The sequence below is a fragment of the Mandrillus leucophaeus genome, unplaced genomic scaffold (assembly GCF_000951045.1).
Source record: "Mandrillus leucophaeus isolate KB7577 unplaced genomic scaffold, Mleu.le_1.0 Scaffold71, whole genome shotgun sequence".
Taxonomy (NCBI): domain Eukaryota; kingdom Metazoa; phylum Chordata; class Mammalia; order Primates; family Cercopithecidae; genus Mandrillus; species Mandrillus leucophaeus.
The window spans coordinates 1,244,147-1,263,160 of record NW_012107697.1 but is presented as its reverse complement, the minus strand read 5'-3'; the positions used below and the strand labels follow the sequence as shown (position 1 = coordinate 1,263,160).

Below are 19,014 nucleotides of genomic sequence, written 5' to 3'. Positions count from 1 at the left end.
CCTCCCGAGGAGCTGGGACTACAGGTGCCCGCCACCACGCCTGGCTAATTTTTTGTATTTTCAGTAGAGACGGGGTTTCACTGTATTAGCCAGGATGGTCTCGATCTCCTGACCTCGTGATCTGCCCGCCTCGGCCTCCCAAAGTGCTGGGATTACAGGTGTGAGCCACCAGGTCCGGCCTTTTTTCCTTAAGAGACAGGGTCTCACTCTGTCACTCAGGCAGTGACACAATCATAGCTCACTGCCTCCTCTAACTCCTGGGCTCAAGCGATCCTCTCGCCTCAGCCTCCCAAGTAGTTGGGACTACAGGTGCATGCTACCACACTTGGCACATTTTTTTCACTATTTTGGGTAGAGATAGGGCCTTGCTATGTTGTCTGGGCTGGTCTTGAACTCCTGGCCTCAAGCGATCCTCCTACTTACTTTGGACTCCCAAAGTACTGGGATTACAGGCAGGAAGTGACTGCGCGTGGCTGCAAGTTCCAATTCTTACAGTTTTTAGATTTTATCTTCACACAATTCAATAACCCAGGTTTGGTATTTTTATCTTACATATAAGAAGTGTTAGCTTCCTGACTGTGACATAGTTCAAGAGATGTTTTGGCTGAACTGGGGACAATCTCAGGACTACAGATGAAAAAAGTACAGACTCAGCAAAGCAAGCCATCATATTTTAGTATACTGTCTAATATAGGAAAGGAAAAAAAAATTTCCCAATAAAAATGGTCACCTTTTTGCTAGGTTTAAGACTGTTAGGAAACTAAGACATAAAATGGGCTAATTATTTCTACCCAGGTGACAAAATTAGAAAAGTAAGTATCTTCCTCAGCAGTCAAAATTTTTTTCATTATGTTGGATTCAGCCTCATTGGAAACATATATATTAATCAAAACAATCAGAAAAATCCCAAGGGAAGACATTTTCTGTTATGCACATCCGTTTTCATTTAGCCCATGGTTACCTTAACTGTGAGCTGTTTGAAGCTACCAGTCTGAGCACTATTGACTATTTTTTTCAGGCTCTGAATAGCTCTAGGGATCTCAGCAGGGGTGGGAGGAACCAGCTCAACCTTGGCGTAGTACCAAAATGTGGCCAATCGAGGCTTCGAGTAAGTCACAGCAGCTGGAAAACAAAACAAAACAAAAAAACCAGGATGAACTCACTAGAGACCGAAAGAAGCAGATGTGTGGGCTGGACACAAATATTTATTCATGCATCACCTTCATTCACTGCTTGTACCAAATGTGCACCCGGTGTGAAAAGTCAAAGCTGCTCCCTGGTAACAAGAGGCTTTTAAAGATGCAGAACACCTGTGCCACAGGGATGTTCAATCAGGCAGGATGCTATAAGCACATTCAATTATGCCAGTACTTCACTAGTGGCCAGCTAGTACTGTACTTCATTTATGAATGGCAAATCTAGCTAACTGTAAAGATGCCAGAAGTTGGGATTTAGAAACAAGAGAACAGTCAATTTATTCATATTTTCTTGGTAAAGAGATAAGTAAATTTGAAGAAAAAGGCGAAGAAAGGGATGAAGGATTTAGAATGGCACTCTTAAGAACAAGATGGAAAGTTATCATAATATTATACACAAGTTCAGATGGAATTAAAACAACTGGTACCCAATTTGGTATTGTCATCAATATGTGCTGGATTAAATCTTTCTCTTGACAAAAGCACAGCTGTTCCTCTTTCAAAGACACCACAAATAATAAAGGTAAAACATACATGTATTGTTAAGAGCCCAAACTAGAATCTATTACCAAGCTGGAATTCCTCAAGGTATTTACTATTTCAAGAAAAGAGACCATTAACAACCAGGGTAGTTGTGAGAATGTAGTAGTGATTTCAGAAAGAGGAAGACATTTTTTATTTAAAAAATTATGAGAGAGGCTAGGTGCAGTGCTCATGCCTGTAAACCCAGCACTTTGGGAGGCTGAGGCGGGCAGATCACTTGTGGCCAGGAATTTGAGACCATCCTGCCCAACATGGTGAAACCCTGTCTCTACTAAAACTATAAAAATTAGCTGGACATGGTGGTGTGCGCCTGTAGTCCCAGCTACTTGGGAGGCTAAGGCACAAGAATTGCTTGGACAGGGGAGCCAGAGGTTGCAGTGAGCCAAGATCTCACCATGACACTCCAGTCTGGGGGACAGAATGAGACTTTGTTTCAAAAATTACAAGAGAAACGTAATAAAAATAGCATGAAGGCCCATAAAGTGTCTACTGTTCAAAGACAGATTACCCAAGGCTCTTGGTGTTTTTCTTGTATTAATGGCCTCCATTTGAGTATTTCTGAATTACTATCTCCCTCATCTTCTGTGTTTGGGGATATGGGCATACTTCTTCTTTTTTTTCTGAGATGGAGTCTCGCTCTATCACCCAGGCTGGAGTGCAGTGGCATGATCTTGGCTCACTGCAAGCTCCGCCTCCCAGGTTCACGCCATTCTCCTGCCTCAGCCTCCTGAGTAGCTGGGACTACAGGCGCCCGCCACCACGCCCGGGGCTAATTTTTTTTTGTATTTTTAGTAGAGATGGGGTTTCACCGTGTTAGTCAGGATGGCCTCGATCTCCTGACCTTGTGATCCGCCCGTCTCGGCTTCCCAAAGTGCTGGGATTACAGGCGTGAGCCACCGCGCCCGGCCAAGGATATGGGCATACCTTCAAGCAGACACAAAGCTCTAAGAGATAGTTCCAAATAGAACTGCCAATGCCTGTAAGATGAGACAATAAAAAAAAGTACAGTCTTGTGGAACAGTCAACCAATTGTCAACATTATCTCCAACACACAGACATTTCATCCTTAAAAAAAAAAAAATGAATCAGTTTACTGTACATAAACACTATTTTAGGTGGTAAATTTGTTTCTTAGGGGATACAGGTTAAAGAGTTTGAAACTGCTTTACATGTATACAAGAGATAAAACATAATGAATGGTAGATGATGGGAGCTAGGTTTCTCAGTGGAGGTTGAGTGATGTTACAGGTAAGTAAGAAAAGCAGCAAGAATAAACCCCACGATACTAGGTTAGAGTTGGACTCAGGTTTAGCTTAATATATACACAGACTGATAGACACGGAAATAATTATATATACATACATGCATGTATATACATGGGTTAGTATGCATGTATACACATATATACATCTATACGGATACCTATCTATATCCCTGTCAATTGAGAGGACCTAGAAGTAGTGATATTCTAGTAGCAAGGAACATAAACAGCACCCAGACCTTAGTTTCTCAATTCTATTGTCCAATAAAAGGAACTAAGGTTCCTTGGCGAAATGGCTGATTCTAAGGCTGGGACAGGGAAAATACAATATAAATCTGAAGCATCTTGTAGTATCAGAAAGGGAGGCGGCATGTCAAAGGGACAGAGGTGCTAACCTGAAAGAGCTCCCAAATAGCCAAGGGTGAAATAATTTGAGCAATAATACGGTATTTGATATACAAAGTATGAAATGAATGTACAAGTCCATACAATAAGTGACTGGATAAATAAATGGAGAAGAGACAAATCTTTCTCACAGAAGAATTCTATTTAATTTATGTAGATATTCCTTCCTACAGGAGATGGAATCCCCCCACTGTAATTACACCCTGCCTTAATGGGATAGGCTTAGTTATTTGCTTCTAAAGAATAGAACACAGAGAGAAAAACAGTAACTTTACAGTGGAGGAACCTATAACCAAGTGATGAAAGCTTGTATCACCAGAAATGTCACATGAATATCATATACCTCCTGACACGTGATTAGGGCATCTCATTACTGTGATATTTCCTCAAAATCCATAGTTCCAGACTAAGCATGAGAAAAACACCAGACAAATCCAGATTGGGGAAATTCTTCAGGATACCTAGACAGATACCTAGACAGACAAGATACCTAGATACCTTAAAACTGTCAAGGTCAGGAAAGATGAGGGAAGACTGGGAAACTGTCCTGGACCAAAGGAGGTTGGAAAGACACAGAAACTAAATGCAATGTGGTACACTGGATTGGATCCTAGAACGGGAAGATTACTGGAAAAACTACTGAAATAGAAATAAAGTCTACAGTTAAGGGGAAAAAAAAATCAGACTCTATGATTCCTAGGCAAGCCTGATGATAAATTTACTTATTTCCATAAGCTTCTTTGGCCCCCAGGGGAATTAACAGATATAGTCAGTAATTTCTATTAAATATTTAACATTCACATTTAATACACTAGCCTGTATATGTTATAAAGCAAAATGTATTTCCACGTTAACATTCCAGCCCAGTTGAGTCCTCCTTTCTAAGTACTTTTGGAAGAATAACAAGTTATCTTTCAATTATTTACAATAACGGAGGGAAGGGTTTATATATTTCATAACAAAAAAATTACCTTGGTGTTACTTTTTAGATTTTTATCATAAAAACTAGATTGCAATTCCTTAATATGCACCATCTAAAAAATGTGAAAGCCACACCAGAAAAAAAATCCACTTGAAATATTAAGAATTGTGCCTTAAATCATCCACGAAGTCCAGAGTGAAGCCTCCAATCCTTTTTTCTCTTTAGTTTTGTTTTTTTTTTTTTTTTTTTTTTTTTTTGAGACGGAGTCTCCTCTGTCACCAGGCTGGAGTGCAGTGGCGCGATCTTGGCTCACTGCAACCTCTGCCTCCCGGGTTAAAGAGATTTTCCTGCCTCAGCTTTCCGAGTAGCTGGGATTACAGGAGCCCGCCACCACGCCTGGCTAATTTCTGTTTCAGTAGAGATGAGGTTTCACCATGTTGGTGAGGCTGGTGTCGAACTCCTGACCTCAGGTGATCCACCCGCCTTGGCGTCGCAAAGTGCTGGGACTACAGGCGTGAGCCACGGTGTCCAGGCTTTTTTTTGAGACCAAGCCTCGCTTTGTCGCCCAGGCTGGCATGCAGTGGTGCGATCTTGACTCACTGCAACCTCCGCCTCCTGGGTTCAAGCGATTCTCCTGCCTCCACCTCCCAAGTAGCTGCGATTACAGGCATGCACCACCAGGCCTGGTGGTATTTTTAGTAGAGATGGAGTTTCACCATGTTGGCCAGGCTGGTCTCGAACTCCTGCCCTCAAGTGATCTGCCCGCCTCGGCCTCCCAAAGTGCTGAGATTACAGGCCTGAGCCACCGCCACAGGGCCATCTCTTTTGATTAATATAAAATTGTAGAGCTCTATGACAGATAACAATCTTAGTGAAGTAAAATATTTTTTTGTAAGCTTAAGAAATTCTTTGGGAAAATGTGTAAAATGTTTCACTAGTAGGCTGTGAGGTTCTGCAGGAGAGCCTTCAATAACGCATAGTTTGGCTGGTGATGGAGGGAAGGGAGGAGAGAATGGATAAAATACCAGGCTGGCACTGTGGCTCACGCCTGTAACTCCAGCACTTTGGGAGGCCGAGGCGGGAGGATCCCTTGAGCCCAGGAGTTAAGAGACTAGCCTGGGCAACATGGCGAAATCCCGTCTCTTAAAACATACAAAAATTAGCCAGGTGTGGTGGCGCGCCTGTGATCCCAGCTACTCAGGAGGCTGAGGTGGGAGGATCGCTTGAGCCTCGGAGGCAGAGGCTGCAGTGAGCTGTGATCTGCCACAGCACTCCAACCTGGGCGACAGAGTGAGAGTCCCTGTCTTCTAGGGAAAAAAAAAAAAAAAAAAAAGAAAGAAAAAGAAAGTACCCAAATCAAACTCAAACACAGCAAAAGAGACTAAAAAGTATTACATTTTTTTTTTGAAGTTCTGCTTTCTATTCACATTTCAGAAATCTGGGCGAAAGTTAGAGATCTGACCTTCAGTCAACTTACTGGAATACAGCACATTTAGGAAAACCTTACGTCAATTTATCTTATCTCGCTTCACGAATAAAATGAATAGCCTGCCACTGAGAAGACAACTGAAATATTTACTGGCCAAATAAACTAGTACTCAGAGGCTGTGATTATTCAGGGTTGTTGTGAAATACAGCGGTCTACCAGTGAGGCTCTTCAAGCCGAAAAAATTCCACGAATGCTAAGCTGTAATAACAAAGATTACTATTTATACGGATCCCGTTCTATGCTTCTCGGGGCACGGATACTCATCCATGAAGTCCATTTCCACTTAAAATTTCCCTCGGATTAAAGTGGAAGTATCTTAGAATCCGTCTAGGACAGAAAGCAAAGTCGACATTTCTGTTGACTTCCAAATACTCCACTGACAACCAGACCATGTGATGAGGCCGAATTGATGTACTTTCACACGTTTCTGCCCTTCCTTTTCTTAGCTCTCCTAACAGAGCCATGCCCTCTATATTCCTGCCCTTAGCGATCTCAGGGGGCGTAATGGCGGAGCTGCCGGGCAACGCCGGGCATCCTTCACACTACCTCTCTTCCCAGTGGTGGTTGGATTTCAGGAACTTCTAGGTTGTGTAGAGAACCCAATCTGCAGGTCAGGCGAGCGGAAGGCTAGAGGAGAGTCGCCAACCTTCCTGCTTCCTTCACCTGCAGGCCATCCCGCCCCGGCACCCGCAGGCCCCTCGGGTCTTGGCCGCCCGCTTCTTCCTCTCAGGCCATCGCAGGCCTCCCTGCCGCCCGTGTGCCCGCCTCGGCGGTCTTACATCGCGCTCACCGTTCACCAGAGTCGGGGTCTTCTCCACAAGGTTACGGACAAATTGGGCCATGGTTCTGGGATGCGAAGTCCGTCGCCCGGAACGGCCGGCTGAATGTCACCCGCCGGAAGGACCCGTTGCAGGACCCCGTCCCACTTCCAAGGTCAGGCCGCCTCTTTTCGCGCCGGTCGAGGATATTTAAATGTCCAAAGATCTTTGCAGAATCCAGTCTGTCCACTTACTTTTTTCAACATGGAAGAGAAAGTGGATATGAAAAGATGATATTAGAGAGCATGTGAAGAACAGCGGGATTCCTCAGAGAAGCAGGCATTTTGTTGGGCAGCCACTAGCAGAGGTCCGGAAACCCGGCAAGGAGCGGAAATGCGCATGCGCCCTGAACCTTCAGTGCTTTTCTTGGCGCCGATATCCGCTATTTCGCGTCGGGTGCTTTAGCTGCGTTTCTGAGAACCTATGAAGTCGGTGCTGCAGAAGCATTCGCTGAGATTCTTCTAGTCCCACACGATCGTTGTACAGAGGTAGAGAGGGTCCAAGGCCAAACATATAAAGTTAGAGTCCGAGCAAGCACCACACAACCTGGTACCAGGTTCAACCCATAGCCCTTTTTATTTGAGACAGTCTCGTTCTGTCGCCCAGGCTGAAGTGCAGTGGCACAATTTCGGCTCATTGCAACCTACGTCCCCCGGGTTCCAGCGATTGTCGTGCCTCAGTCTTCCGAGTAGATGGGACTACAGGCGCCCGCCACCACGCCGGGCTAATTTTTGTATTTTTAGTAGAGACTGTGTTTCACCATGTTGGCCAGGCTGGTCCCGAACTCCTAGCCTCAAGTGATCCGCCCGCCTTGGTGCTGGGATTACAGGCGTGAATCACCGCCCCTGGCCCCACAGCCCTTTTTAAAGTTGATTTTTTTGTAATCCCAGTCTCCCCAAAGTCCTGTATCAGGATTGGAATCCATTTCCCCTAATTCCCTAGTTAGCCACAAGGAGTTGTGCAGATGTGAGGGAAAAAACACCTATATTGAACGCCCACACTATGCCAGGCATTTTGGAATTTAAAGAAAGCCTGTAAGGCATTGTCCCCATTGAGACTGGTCTTGAAAAATGGCCACACAGTTTGGAAGTGGCAGAGTTGAGATCTGAAGAAGCTGCAATGTAAACTCAGAGAGGGGGCATTCTATCAGATTAGGCATGGTGGTGATTTCAGCATACTTCCTAGAGAAGATCCTTGAGCTGATGTGTGAGAGAACAGCTGTATACTACAGAGGGCTGAAACTTCATAGTTTAATATGAGAAGGAAAAGATGTATGTAGGGAAGTGGCATTTGATGAGAGGAACAGAACTATAATGTATCCTGGGGAAGTCTGAGCAGAAGTAAATCTCTGATTTTTGGAATGGTTAGAGGGGTGGAAAGAAAAATTTGAAGTGGTATCAAGGAACTAAGAACTTTTCAGTGAAGGAGTGATTCTGCTGCCCTAGATACTGCAGAAAAGTCAAATTAAGGATGGGAAAGTTAATTTAGCAGTATGGCAATCTTTAACTAATTAGCGCAGTTTCAAAAAATTAGGATAGAAGCCAGGGTGAATGGTGAAGAAATATGGCTGTAAAGGATTACAAGTCAGAAAACCCAAGGGGGATGTGGAACTCAGGGGAGAAATTGAAGACAGAGAAGAGGCAGTCATTTATTTATTTAGAAATGGGGTCTTGCCACATTGCCTAGGCTGGTCTGAAACTCCTGGCCTCAAGAGATCATCCCACTTCTGCCTCTTGCTTAGCTCTAGGATTACAGGCACAGGCCATCCTGCCTGATGAGAAGGGATATTGACAAGAGGCAGTATCTTTTCCTGATGAGGCAGGAAAGGAGAACTAGCCAGGGATCTGTGGGGCCTTTTCCACAGATGTGATGATGGGAGAGAGATTTGAAAGTCTTCAAAGTCTCTGAAGTCTTTATCTTCCCAGCAAAATGAAGGCAAACTCATTGGATTGTGAGGGGTAACTGGGAGGGGGGTATGGGAAGGAATTTAAGGAAGGAGGCCACAGTTTGGAATAGCTGAAGGACACACAGAAGGGTTGTTGGGCAACATTAGAGATAAGTTTGTGGTTGCACCATTCTAAAAATTGTGTTTTTCCTCCAGCAATGGTCTGCAGTTTGGATACTGCAGCAGAGGGGAATGGCTGAGTTGATCTAGGCTGACATCTTGCATGGCAGAGGTATGGAAACAAGGAGCAAGAAAGGGGAAGATAACAGCAAATGATTACAAAGACCTGGGGTTCAGGCCAGATAAAGAAAAACAGTGAAGCCAAGAGAGCTGGTTAGGAAAACCATACCGGGAGATTCATCTCCTGAGGGTAACCCCAGGGTCCCCTCCAGAGGCCTGGTAAGGTAGGCTGGATCAGCCAGGTCACACATATTTGATGTTACTTACCTAAAAAAAAAGTGAAACATCAGAATCCTCTTAAGTTTTCAGGGGGATTTCTGAAACTGCCACTAGCTTTTAATAATGGAATAAAGTGATAACAAAGGTTGTAAGTCAGGTGTTCGTTTATTAAATACAAGTTTTGAACAAACACTGCCAGGCAAGTTTAACAAGAAGTAACCTTCCTGGAATGTTTCAAAATACAGTCGTGTTGATCAAGTTTTATTTCAATCAACCTTTTCATTTTCTGTTTCTAGGTTCATTTCCTGTTGAGCAATTAGAGCATGTGCATTATTTCCTCACATGACATCACAACAGTGCAGCATCAGCCTCTGGCTTGTAAAGGCACCCAGTAGACTTATGCTCTGTGCAATGGCTGCTTAGCAACCACCATCAAATAAAGTAATGAAGCTTTTGTAGAGTGTGATACCAAATAGCAACTGGCACCTTCACTTGCACCATTAAAAAAACCTTTAACATTTCCTTCAGTTTTCACATATCCATTAAAAACTATAGTAAAAAACAAAACCCAGACTGCTTGATAAAACATACTTAAACAATTTTCCAAGTTTAGTATTAGCCTCTTGGTAAGTTATGAGCAATACCAGAGCTGAGTGTAAGAGTCTTCATTTTGCTATCATACTCCAGCAAAGCCAACACACAAAACCAGGTATGTTAGAAAGTCTGCTCTACTAGATTTAGAGCTGCTTCTAAGTTCCAGACAAGACACCTTTTTAAGCTTCCAAGTGTATATATACACACGGTGTTGTACCAAGATAACTTTTTAAAGTCTAATTTTTTTGGATGTCCTTAAATTACTTCACAGAAAGAAAAAAGGCACAGAGGACACTTGGTTTCCTTACCAGTAGTGGCCTTAAGCTACACACTTGCCTGTGCAAAGAGTTTAAAGATATTCAGCAGCATTAATGGTGCCACAGCCATTCATAAAAAGTTTCAGGAAAATAGTTAAAAAAAAGAAGAAAAGCTTGCCAGAAAAGGCTTACAATCTGAAGGTTAAATACAGAAGAATACAGAGACTGGAGGCAGCATGGGGGTTGTTAACTAGGAAGCTGCTGGGAATAGCTGCCTTCTGAGTTTTTGTGCCCATTTTCCTCCAGTTTTCTCCTGAAAAACTCTGGTCTTTTCCCCTCGTTTTTAAAATGAAAACATCCTACTAGATTGGGTTTGAAGGATAAATGCAAATAGGCAGAAGCTTATTTTATACATAGTTCATTCTCAAGAGAGGGAAAGGAGGATGATAAATATTGAATGAAGCTAATTTTAGAAAATAAACAAATCCTGTCAACCCATGCCGTAAAGGCCCAGGGAGCACACCGAATGAATCTTACATTCTGGCATTTGCAAAAGTGTCTTCAACTTCCTTTTTCATTTATAAGCACAGCAATAGGCCACACCTATTTTATATCTCGGGTGGGAAGCCCTCTTAGATTTGAGGCTTTCCAGCTGATGCAATCGAAAACACATCAAGGACTGCTTATAGCAACTTGTGTTGAAATGTAAAACTACTATTTTATTTGAAAGAGACCATAGTTAATAACATGTTCCAAATGAAGCAGTGACACCCATTTCTTGATCCTATCACTTTTCTTGTCACTTATGACATCTCTGGGCTTAGAAAGACAGTGATATAAAGACAGTCCATAGGGGGAATGTCCCTAGTCAGCATATTAAGCTGCACAATTGAGTAGTGAGCTCAATTTCACTAATGAAAGTGGTGAACATCCACCTACTAACTAACTACACAGGACTAAGTGGATATTTAAAATGGCTTGTGGACAAGGTTGTGCCCAAATTCCTACTTTGTTAATTGAAGACCTAAGGCTGTGTTAGAAGTAGCTCTTAGAAGTCAGGTCACAAGCCCAAACAAATATTAACTATATACATTTTATAATCTCAGCATTTTGTCGAGAATGAGTATGTTAGTAAACATGGCCACATACTGCATACATCTCACTATGGAAGAGAAAATATAAAGTGGTACTCAGTTTACACTAAACCAACATAAAAAAGCACATGGGGTATATGTGTGTATGTATATATCTCACACACTGAGATATACTGTTGATATTAGTGTCTTAAAATGACATTTTTCATGGATATGATATTCGTTGCCTAAACCTGCTTAGGCCTAGTCCTTGTAGAAACAGATTTTCATAAGAGAATAAGGGCCCAACAGTCTCCTCACCCCCATCAATTGGTAGGATTGCGTTACCAATCCTCATTAAAAGGACTGTATAACAAAATTACAAGCTATCAACAGAAGTTGCACAAGATTCCTTTAAATTCCTTTTTTTTTAAAAAAAATTCTCATCTATCATCTTATTCAAAAGTCTACACAAACTTCAAGGTATCTGCTTTTATGTGAAGTTATTCTGTAACAGAAAAGGGTCTAGATCATGAGGACTAGTAAATACACAGGATAACACAGGATTTTCTGATGACATCAGCTGTCACTGAAATATGTGACATCATATACTTATAAAAGCAGCACTCACCAAAAATGTTTGAACAGTAATTGGAAGAGAAATAGCAGGGTGACAGGAAGTTTTAGTAGCTGAAATAATTTCATTTAGGAAAAGGAAGAAGAAAAGGAAAAGGAAAATGAAGAGACAACAAAAGGTGAAATGAATGATGATTTCTAAACTTGGTGATGCTATAATAAGTATAATTTCCTGCAAGCCAGGGGAGCATTGTCAAGTTCTTAGGAATCTTAACTATCATAATTTCAGCAAGAGCAGTTCTCTAATTTAGTAAAGAAAAAAAAAAAAAAAAAAAAAAAAGAAAAGAAAAAGAAAAGAAAGAAAAGGAACAGAACCAGAAAGAGAGAAACCACAAACAATTGTTTATCTGCACTCTGGGGTTGGTTTTGGTTTGGTTAGTTCACAGTATCTATTCAAGTTGCTCCTTTTGTTGTTTCCTCTCTGCAAGCCACCGTTGGATTTTTTCTTTTAGTTCTGTGTTTGGACGGATCTGGTCCATGGTGAGGGGACTACGGTTAAAGGGATCTGTTTGGTCACTGGGACGAAGAGAGAAAGGGAAATAGGGTTATTTCTGTAAGTTCTAACATTCTAAGACAAAAATAGAACACCTGGGCATCGCATCTTAAGAATGAAGCCAGAGTGCATTATAACTCTGAGTCAAATGCCGAGTCGGGGTTAGAAAGTGAAAAAAAGATGATTCAGGAGTTTTTGTAGCTACTTTGTTCATTTATTTATTTATTTATTTATTTATTTATTTTTGGAGACAGAGTCTTGCCCTGTCACCCACGCTAGAGTGCAGTGGTACCCAGGATGGAGTACAGTGTCGTGATCTCTGCTCACTGCAACCTCTGCCTCCTGGGTTAAAGCCGTTCTCCAACCTCAGCCTCCCGAGTAGCTGGCATTACAGGCATGCACCACGACACTCAGCTAATTTTTGTATTTTCAGTAGAAACAGAGTTTCACCATGTTGGCCAGGCTGCTTTCAAACTCCTGGCCTCAAGTGATCCACCGGCCTCGGCCTCCCAAAGTGCTGGGATTACAGGTGTGAGCCACCCACCTGGCCTCTATTTCTTAATAAATTTTATCTCAACACTGCTGTTCAGATGATATTTAATTACAGTGGCTTAAAAAATGCTATGCTTCTGTCACCTTTAGATTTCTCTAAGACAGAGACACTGTACATTCATGTCAGTGTAAAGAACTATTTGTAATTATAGTGACAGATTCTTAGGACAGTATAAGATGTTAAGGAATAAAGCCTTGTAGACCAACATTTGATTTAGTCAGCTGATTGTTATGCAAGTACATGCAGACTATGGCTTCCTGACACGTAAGAAGGTTTATGACAGGTGTCAATCTTTTGGCTTCCCAGGCCACAGTGGAAGAATTGTCTTGGCCCATACATAAAATACATGAAGACTAACAATAGCTAATAAGCTAAAAAAAAAAAAATTGCCAAAAATTCTTATAATGTTTTAAGAAACGTTACGAATTAGTGTTGGGTCACATTTCAAGCCATCCTGGGCTACACACACAGCTTGGACAACCTTGGTTTATGACATACTTTAAGGGCTGATATACCTTCTCTCTATATTGAGGCCACTATAAAATATAAATTTTCATTGCAAAAGACATACCATCTAGCACAGCATAATCCATATAGTGAATGCTTAGTACCAAATACCAAAAGGTGAAAGTTTTTTTTTTTTTTTGAGACGGAGTCTTGCTCTGTTGCCCAGGCTGGAGTTGCAGTGGCGCTATCTTGGCTGACTGCAACCTTTGCCTCCCAGGTTCAGGGGATTCTCCTGCCTCAGCCTCCTGAGTAGCTGGGACTACAGGCGTGTGCCACCACACCCAGCTAATTTTTGTATTTTTAGTAGAGACAGTGTTTCACCATGTTGGCCAGGCTGGTCTTAAACTCCTGACCTCAGGTGATCCACCTGCCTCGGCCTTCCAAAGTGCTAAGATTACAGGCGTAAGTCACTGCACTTGGCCAGAAATTCATTTTTTTAATATTAAAAAATTTCCTTAACTTTGGGTCAAAGTATACAAAATGTATCTATCTGTTTATTTAGAGACAGTGTCTTGCTCTGTTGCCCAGGCAGGAGTGCAGTGCTGCAATCATAACTCAGTGCAGCCTTCAATTCCTGTGCTCAAGCGATCTGCCTCAGCTTCCTGAGTAGCTAGGACTACAGGCATGTTCCATTACACTTGGCTAATTAAAAATAATTTTTTTGTAGAGATAGAACTTAATGTTTTTTTTTTTGGAGACAGAGTCTCGCTCTGTCACCCAGGCTGGAGTGCAGTGGTGTGATCTCGGCTCACTGCAACCTCTGCCTCCTAGGTTCCAGTGATTCTCCTGCTTCAGCCTCCCAAGTAGCTGGGATTACATGCATGCCACAAGCCCGGCTAATTTTTGTATTTTTAGTAGAGATGAGGTTTCACCATGTTGGCTAGGCTGGTCTCAAACTTCTGATCTCAAGTGATCCACCTTCTTCAGCCTCCTAAAGTGCTGGGATTACAGGCATGAACCACTGTGCCTGGTTCAATATAACTTAATTTTAAATATGGAGAGGCCAAACAAGGTGGCTATGCTTGTAATCCCAGCACTTTGGGAGGCTGATGTGAGTGGATTGCTTGAGCCCAGGAGTTTGAGACTGGCGTGGGTAACATAGACCCCTTCTCTACAAAAAATACAAAAATAAGCCAGGAATGGTGGTGCATGGCCTGTGGTCCCAGTTACTTGGTGAGGCTGAGGTGGGAAGGTCGCTTGAGCCTGGGAGAGGCTCTAGTGAGGTGAGATCACGCCACTGCACTCCAGCCCGATGACAGAGCAAGACCCTGTCTCAAAAAAATAGATAAATCTATAAATAGGCAGAGTCTTTCAGCACTCATTTCTATCTAATGCTGTACTAAAACAGTTAAGGGGCCCATTCGGTAGCTAATAAGCTACCATTTATTGCTTCATTCCTGACTTTTCTATAGTTATCATGGGGCAGACTGTCCAAAGAATAGGCAGGCTGGGGAAAATTCATGGTTACCACAGCACTTTGGGAGGCTGAGGCGGGTGGATCACTTGAACCCAGGAGTTCAAGACCAGCCTGGCCAACATGGTGAAACCCTGTCTCTACAAAAAATACAGAAATTAGTTGGGAGTGTTAGTGCATGCCTGTAGTCCCAGTTACTCCAGAGGCTGAGACAGGAGGATCACCTGAGCCCAGGCTGGAGTGCAGTGGTGTGATTTTGGCTCACTGCAACCTCTGCCTCCCAGGTTCAAGCAATTCTCCTGCTTCAGCCTCCCGAGTAGCTGGGACTACATGTGCGCACCACCATGCCCTGCTAACTTTTTTGTATTTTAGTAGAGATGGGGTTTCACCATGTTGGCCAGGCTGGTCTCGAACTCCTGACCTCAAGTGATCTGCCTAGCTCGGCCTCCCAAAGTGCTGGGATTACAGGCATGAGCCACTGCACCCGGCCAGAAATTATTTTCTTAAGGCAGGAAGAGGTAAGGTAAAGTTAGCATTTCTTAACAGAATGTTTTGTTGTGAAATGTTTATATCCTAGCAATTGATACCAAAATGCCTTCCAACATATCAGTAAATCAATAATATGTGGTATCTATTGGGTGCAAAGTACTGTATTAGGTGCCTGGGAGAGAAAGATAGCAAACTAATGTATATCTGCGCTCTTGAGTCTGCTTTTTGGGACTGGCCTACCTGAGCAAATGTCTTGCAATGGTGGATCTATCCACAGTGACTCTGGAAGATGGCAGCACCACAGGGTCACACATCAGTGTGCTCATAATGGGATCCAGGAACTCATCACAGGCATCTGCATAGGTTTCCTCTTCCTGTTGTTGGAGGTCTGCAAGAGACTGAGTATACAACATCTGGTAGTTAAAGTGAATTCACAGTGCAGCTGAATTCAGCATGCTCAATGACAGAGTGAGACTCTGTTTCAAAAATAAAAAACAGGTCATTAATAACCCTTGACAGTGATAGTGACACATGTGAGCTTCATTTTCTCAAAAACAAGCCAAGATAGATATTCTGAGAACAAATTAAGCATTGAGCCCCAACTCTGGACCTTTAAGTTGGCTCAGCTGCTGGCAGTCACACTGGAAATGGGTTGAAATGTTAGGAGGAAAAGAAATACATCACATACAACATCCATCTGGCAATAGTTCTGTTATAAATGCCATAATTCAAAAGGGGACGGAGAAGGGGAAGTGGAGGAGGGTATTGTTTGCATAATTAGAGTCACTCATGCAGCCTGTGTATGAAAAGCAGTTTTTGATTTGTGATACAAACAGGTATAGGAATTTTAAAGTTGTTTCAACATTTAATTCCTTCACAACTCGAGTTCCTCAGGGATCCACCTAGCTAAGCTCTAACCAAAGACGAAGTCCAACTCAATAAAGAAACTCAATGAAGGGAAGACTGACAGCAACAAGGTTGGTTTTCTATTAGACTTTTGTGCCATGATTTTTTTCCTTCTTCTTAACTGCTAACAGAGCTGTCATACTCTAACCAAAGGGATTTAGCTAAATACAATATAGTATTTTAATCTTTAAAATGTATGCATATTCCAATAGAAGCCAACTACCAACTACAAACATAGAGACAATGAAAATAAAAATTAGTGACTGAAAACTACTCATCTTGTATTTTTTCCAAAGAAGTTATTCTGTATTAATGCCCTAGGTTTTAAAATCTATTGGCAACTCTGTGCATAAACGTTTTCGTAAAAACATCTTACATAAATGTGTACATTCTTCTCTTGTAGTTGAGGTTTCTTAAATTTCTTTTTTTTTTTTTTTGAGATGGAATCTCGCTCTGTTGCCCAGGCTGGAGTGCGGTGGTGTGATCTTGGCTCACTGCAACCTCCGCTTCCCAGGTTCAAGTGATTCTCCTGCCTCAGCCTCCCATGTAGCTGGGATTACAGGTGCGCTCCACCACGCCCAGCTAATTTCTGTATTTTTAGTAGAGACGGGGTTTCACCATGCTGGCCAGGCTGGTGTCAAACTCCTGACCTCAGGTGATCTGCCCACCCTGGCTTCCCAAAGTGCTGGGATTATAAGCATGAGCCACTGCACCCAGCTGATTTCTTAAATGTCTATTCTCACTCTCATGTTAACAAGAATAAAACTAAGAATATTATAGTTCTAAGTGACTGACCAAAAAGAACCATCTGTTTATATTTTCTCATGGCAATGCTCTTTTTCTCCCTGAAATACGGTAAAAATCAGCACAGCTGAGGCGACAATCTAATTTTTTGTGTGGAGTTTTAGGAGATGGGGTCTTGCTATCTTGCCAAGGCTGGAGTGCAGTGGCTCTATCCACAGACATGATCATAGCACATCGCAGCCTCAAACTCCTGGGCTTAAGCGATCCTCTAGCCTCAGCCTCTTATGTAGCTGGGACTACAGGCTTGAGCTACCGTGCCTGGCTGACAATGTGGTTCTTAATGAAATCAGCAAACAAATCCTCCTCTTCCTCACCTTGATTCTCTCTGCCAAGTTGCTGAAAGCCACAATCATATTCCCAGGCTTATTTATTTTCTTCAAGACTCGAACTGTCTGTGCAAAGAGAGTTGGGGAATAGGAACGTCCATCCTTGGGCACAGTGGCACAGAAATTCTCCTCATCCCTGGAAGGTCAGCATCAGAAAAAAACTGCTCACCAGAGGATAGGTCAATGGAAGAGACAATAGACAGGCTGCAGAACAAGTATTCTCACCACTTAAAAGCCATGAACATTCTTTTAATATATATATTATTTATATATTTAATATATTATATATTTCTTATATATATACTTTTTGATATAGAAAGACTTTCTAGGAAGTCTATCAAGTATCATGTGACCTTAAAAGAATGCTACTTTTCCAAACAGTGGTACAACCAGTAAAGTTTATCTTTGCACAGATCAAAGCAGAATTTTGGAAATCTTAATGTCCCATGGGTCACTCAAAATCTTATTAGTTTTTAGAGACAGAGTCCTGCTGTGTTGCGCAGGCTGGTCTCAAACTCCTGGCCTTAAGCAATCCTCCCACTTCAGTCTCCCAAGTAGCTTGGATCACAGGCACACGACACCTTGCCCAGATAAAATCTCCTTATTTAAAACTACAGAAGATCAACCAACTAGGAATGAATCATTTCTTTTCTATTTTCACATAATTACCAACTGGTCATTCTACTATCAAAACCCTAAATCAAAACATTAGCATCCCCTCTGGCTTGACAAATTTCAATCTCAGGTACCCAAGATTTAAGTAGATAGTGCAGATATCTGATACAAGCTGCTGGGGTTTGAAGTCAAATTCACTGAAGTCCTTGACTTTTAAGGCACCCATCTTGGGGCCAACCAGGTGTTGCAGGAAGTAGTTCAACATGGAGATGATGCGCTCAGCCAGGAAGGGATGCACAAAGAGTGACTTGATCTCTGGAAAAGAATCCAAAGTCTCTGAAAACTCAGTCTGTTAGCACTCTTTTCCTTATTAAGTATAGTTTATTTGGAGACCTCTGGGGACTACTGTTATTTTATTTTTAAAATTTTTGAAGGAACTACTTTTTAAAAAACTAAGTAATTCATTTTCACTGCAGAAAATATAGACAAGCAAAAACCAAAACCAAACACAAAACAGAAAAGACAAAAACTACCACCTGGAGATAAACACGGTTAACATCTTGCTATTTTAACATTTTGTCCTTCTAGCTTTTCTGTCCATATTTACACACACACACAGACATTTTTAAAACAAAAATGATCATATTTTACATATTCTGAAACTTACTGTTTTCAGTAACTATATTGCAAATACTTTACCATTTTATTAAGTGTATGTCCCTGTGCTGTCCAACATAGCAGCCCCTGGCCATATGTGGCTACTAAAATTAAAAATAAATAAAAAATCCATTCCTCAGACTAGTTAAGTATGGTTCTGGACAGCCCAGATTTATAGGATATTTTCACCATCACAGAAAGTTCTATAGAATAGGGGTGATTCACACAATCTTTTTAAAAAATGAGATAGGGTCTCACTATATTGCCCAGGCTGGTCTCAAACTCCTGGGCTCAAAGTGATCCTCCTGCCTCGGCTCCCAAAGTGTTAGAGGATTACAGGCGTGAGCCACTGTGCCCAGCTGTTTTACATCATTTTTTAAAAAAACTATGTTTTATTTTTTTCAGACAGGGTCTTGCTGTTGCCTAGGCTGGAATGCAGTGGCACAATCATGGCTCAAGGCAGTCTCAACCTCCTGGGCTCAAGTGATCCTCCTGCCTTGGCCTCCCAAAATGCTGAGATTACAGGTGTGAGCCACTGTAACCAGGCTGTTTTCCATCATTTTTTTTCTTTTTTTTTTGAGACGAAGGCTCGCTCTGTCGCCCAGGCTGGAGTGCAGTGGCGCGATCTCAGCTCACTGCAAGCTCCACCTCCTGGGTTCATGTCATTCTCCTGCCTCAGCCTCCCAAGTAGCTGGGACTACAGGCGCCCACC

General features: G+C 42.2%; 2 protein-coding genes across 7 annotated transcripts in view; both read right to left on the bottom strand.

The window, feature by feature from the left end:
- ATP5L (ATP synthase, H+ transporting, mitochondrial Fo complex, subunit G) overlaps window positions 1-6,934 on the bottom strand; it is a 33,481-nt gene extending 26,547 nt beyond the window's left edge. For 2 of the 3 annotated variants that reach the window (XM_011964877.1, XM_011964876.1), the window contains exons 1-2: window positions 6,607-6,934; window positions 962-1,122 (exon numbers count right to left, since the gene is read on the bottom strand). In XM_011964877.1, the coding sequence (XP_011820267.1) occupies window positions 962-1,122; window positions 6,607-6,658 (213 nt within the window). In that variant the 5' untranslated portion in view covers window positions 6,659-6,934. The remainder of the gene's footprint in view (window positions 1-961; window positions 1,123-6,606) is intronic. The other variant, XM_011964875.1, reaches the window with a different exon arrangement.
- Window positions 6,935-9,124: 2,190 nt separating this feature from the next.
- Window positions 9,125-19,014, bottom strand: part of UBE4A (ubiquitination factor E4A) — a 51,610-nt gene continuing 41,720 nt past the window's right edge. For all 4 annotated transcript variants that reach the window (XM_011964871.1, XM_011964873.1, XM_011964872.1 and 1 more), the window contains exons 17-20: window positions 17,780-17,960; window positions 17,019-17,166; window positions 15,235-15,392; window positions 9,125-12,054 (exon numbers count right to left, since the gene is read on the bottom strand). In XM_011964871.1, the coding sequence (XP_011820261.1) occupies window positions 11,928-12,054; window positions 15,235-15,392; window positions 17,019-17,166; window positions 17,780-17,960 (614 nt within the window). In that variant the 3' untranslated portion in view covers window positions 9,125-11,927. The remainder of the gene's footprint in view (window positions 12,055-15,234; window positions 15,393-17,018; window positions 17,167-17,779; window positions 17,961-19,014) is intronic.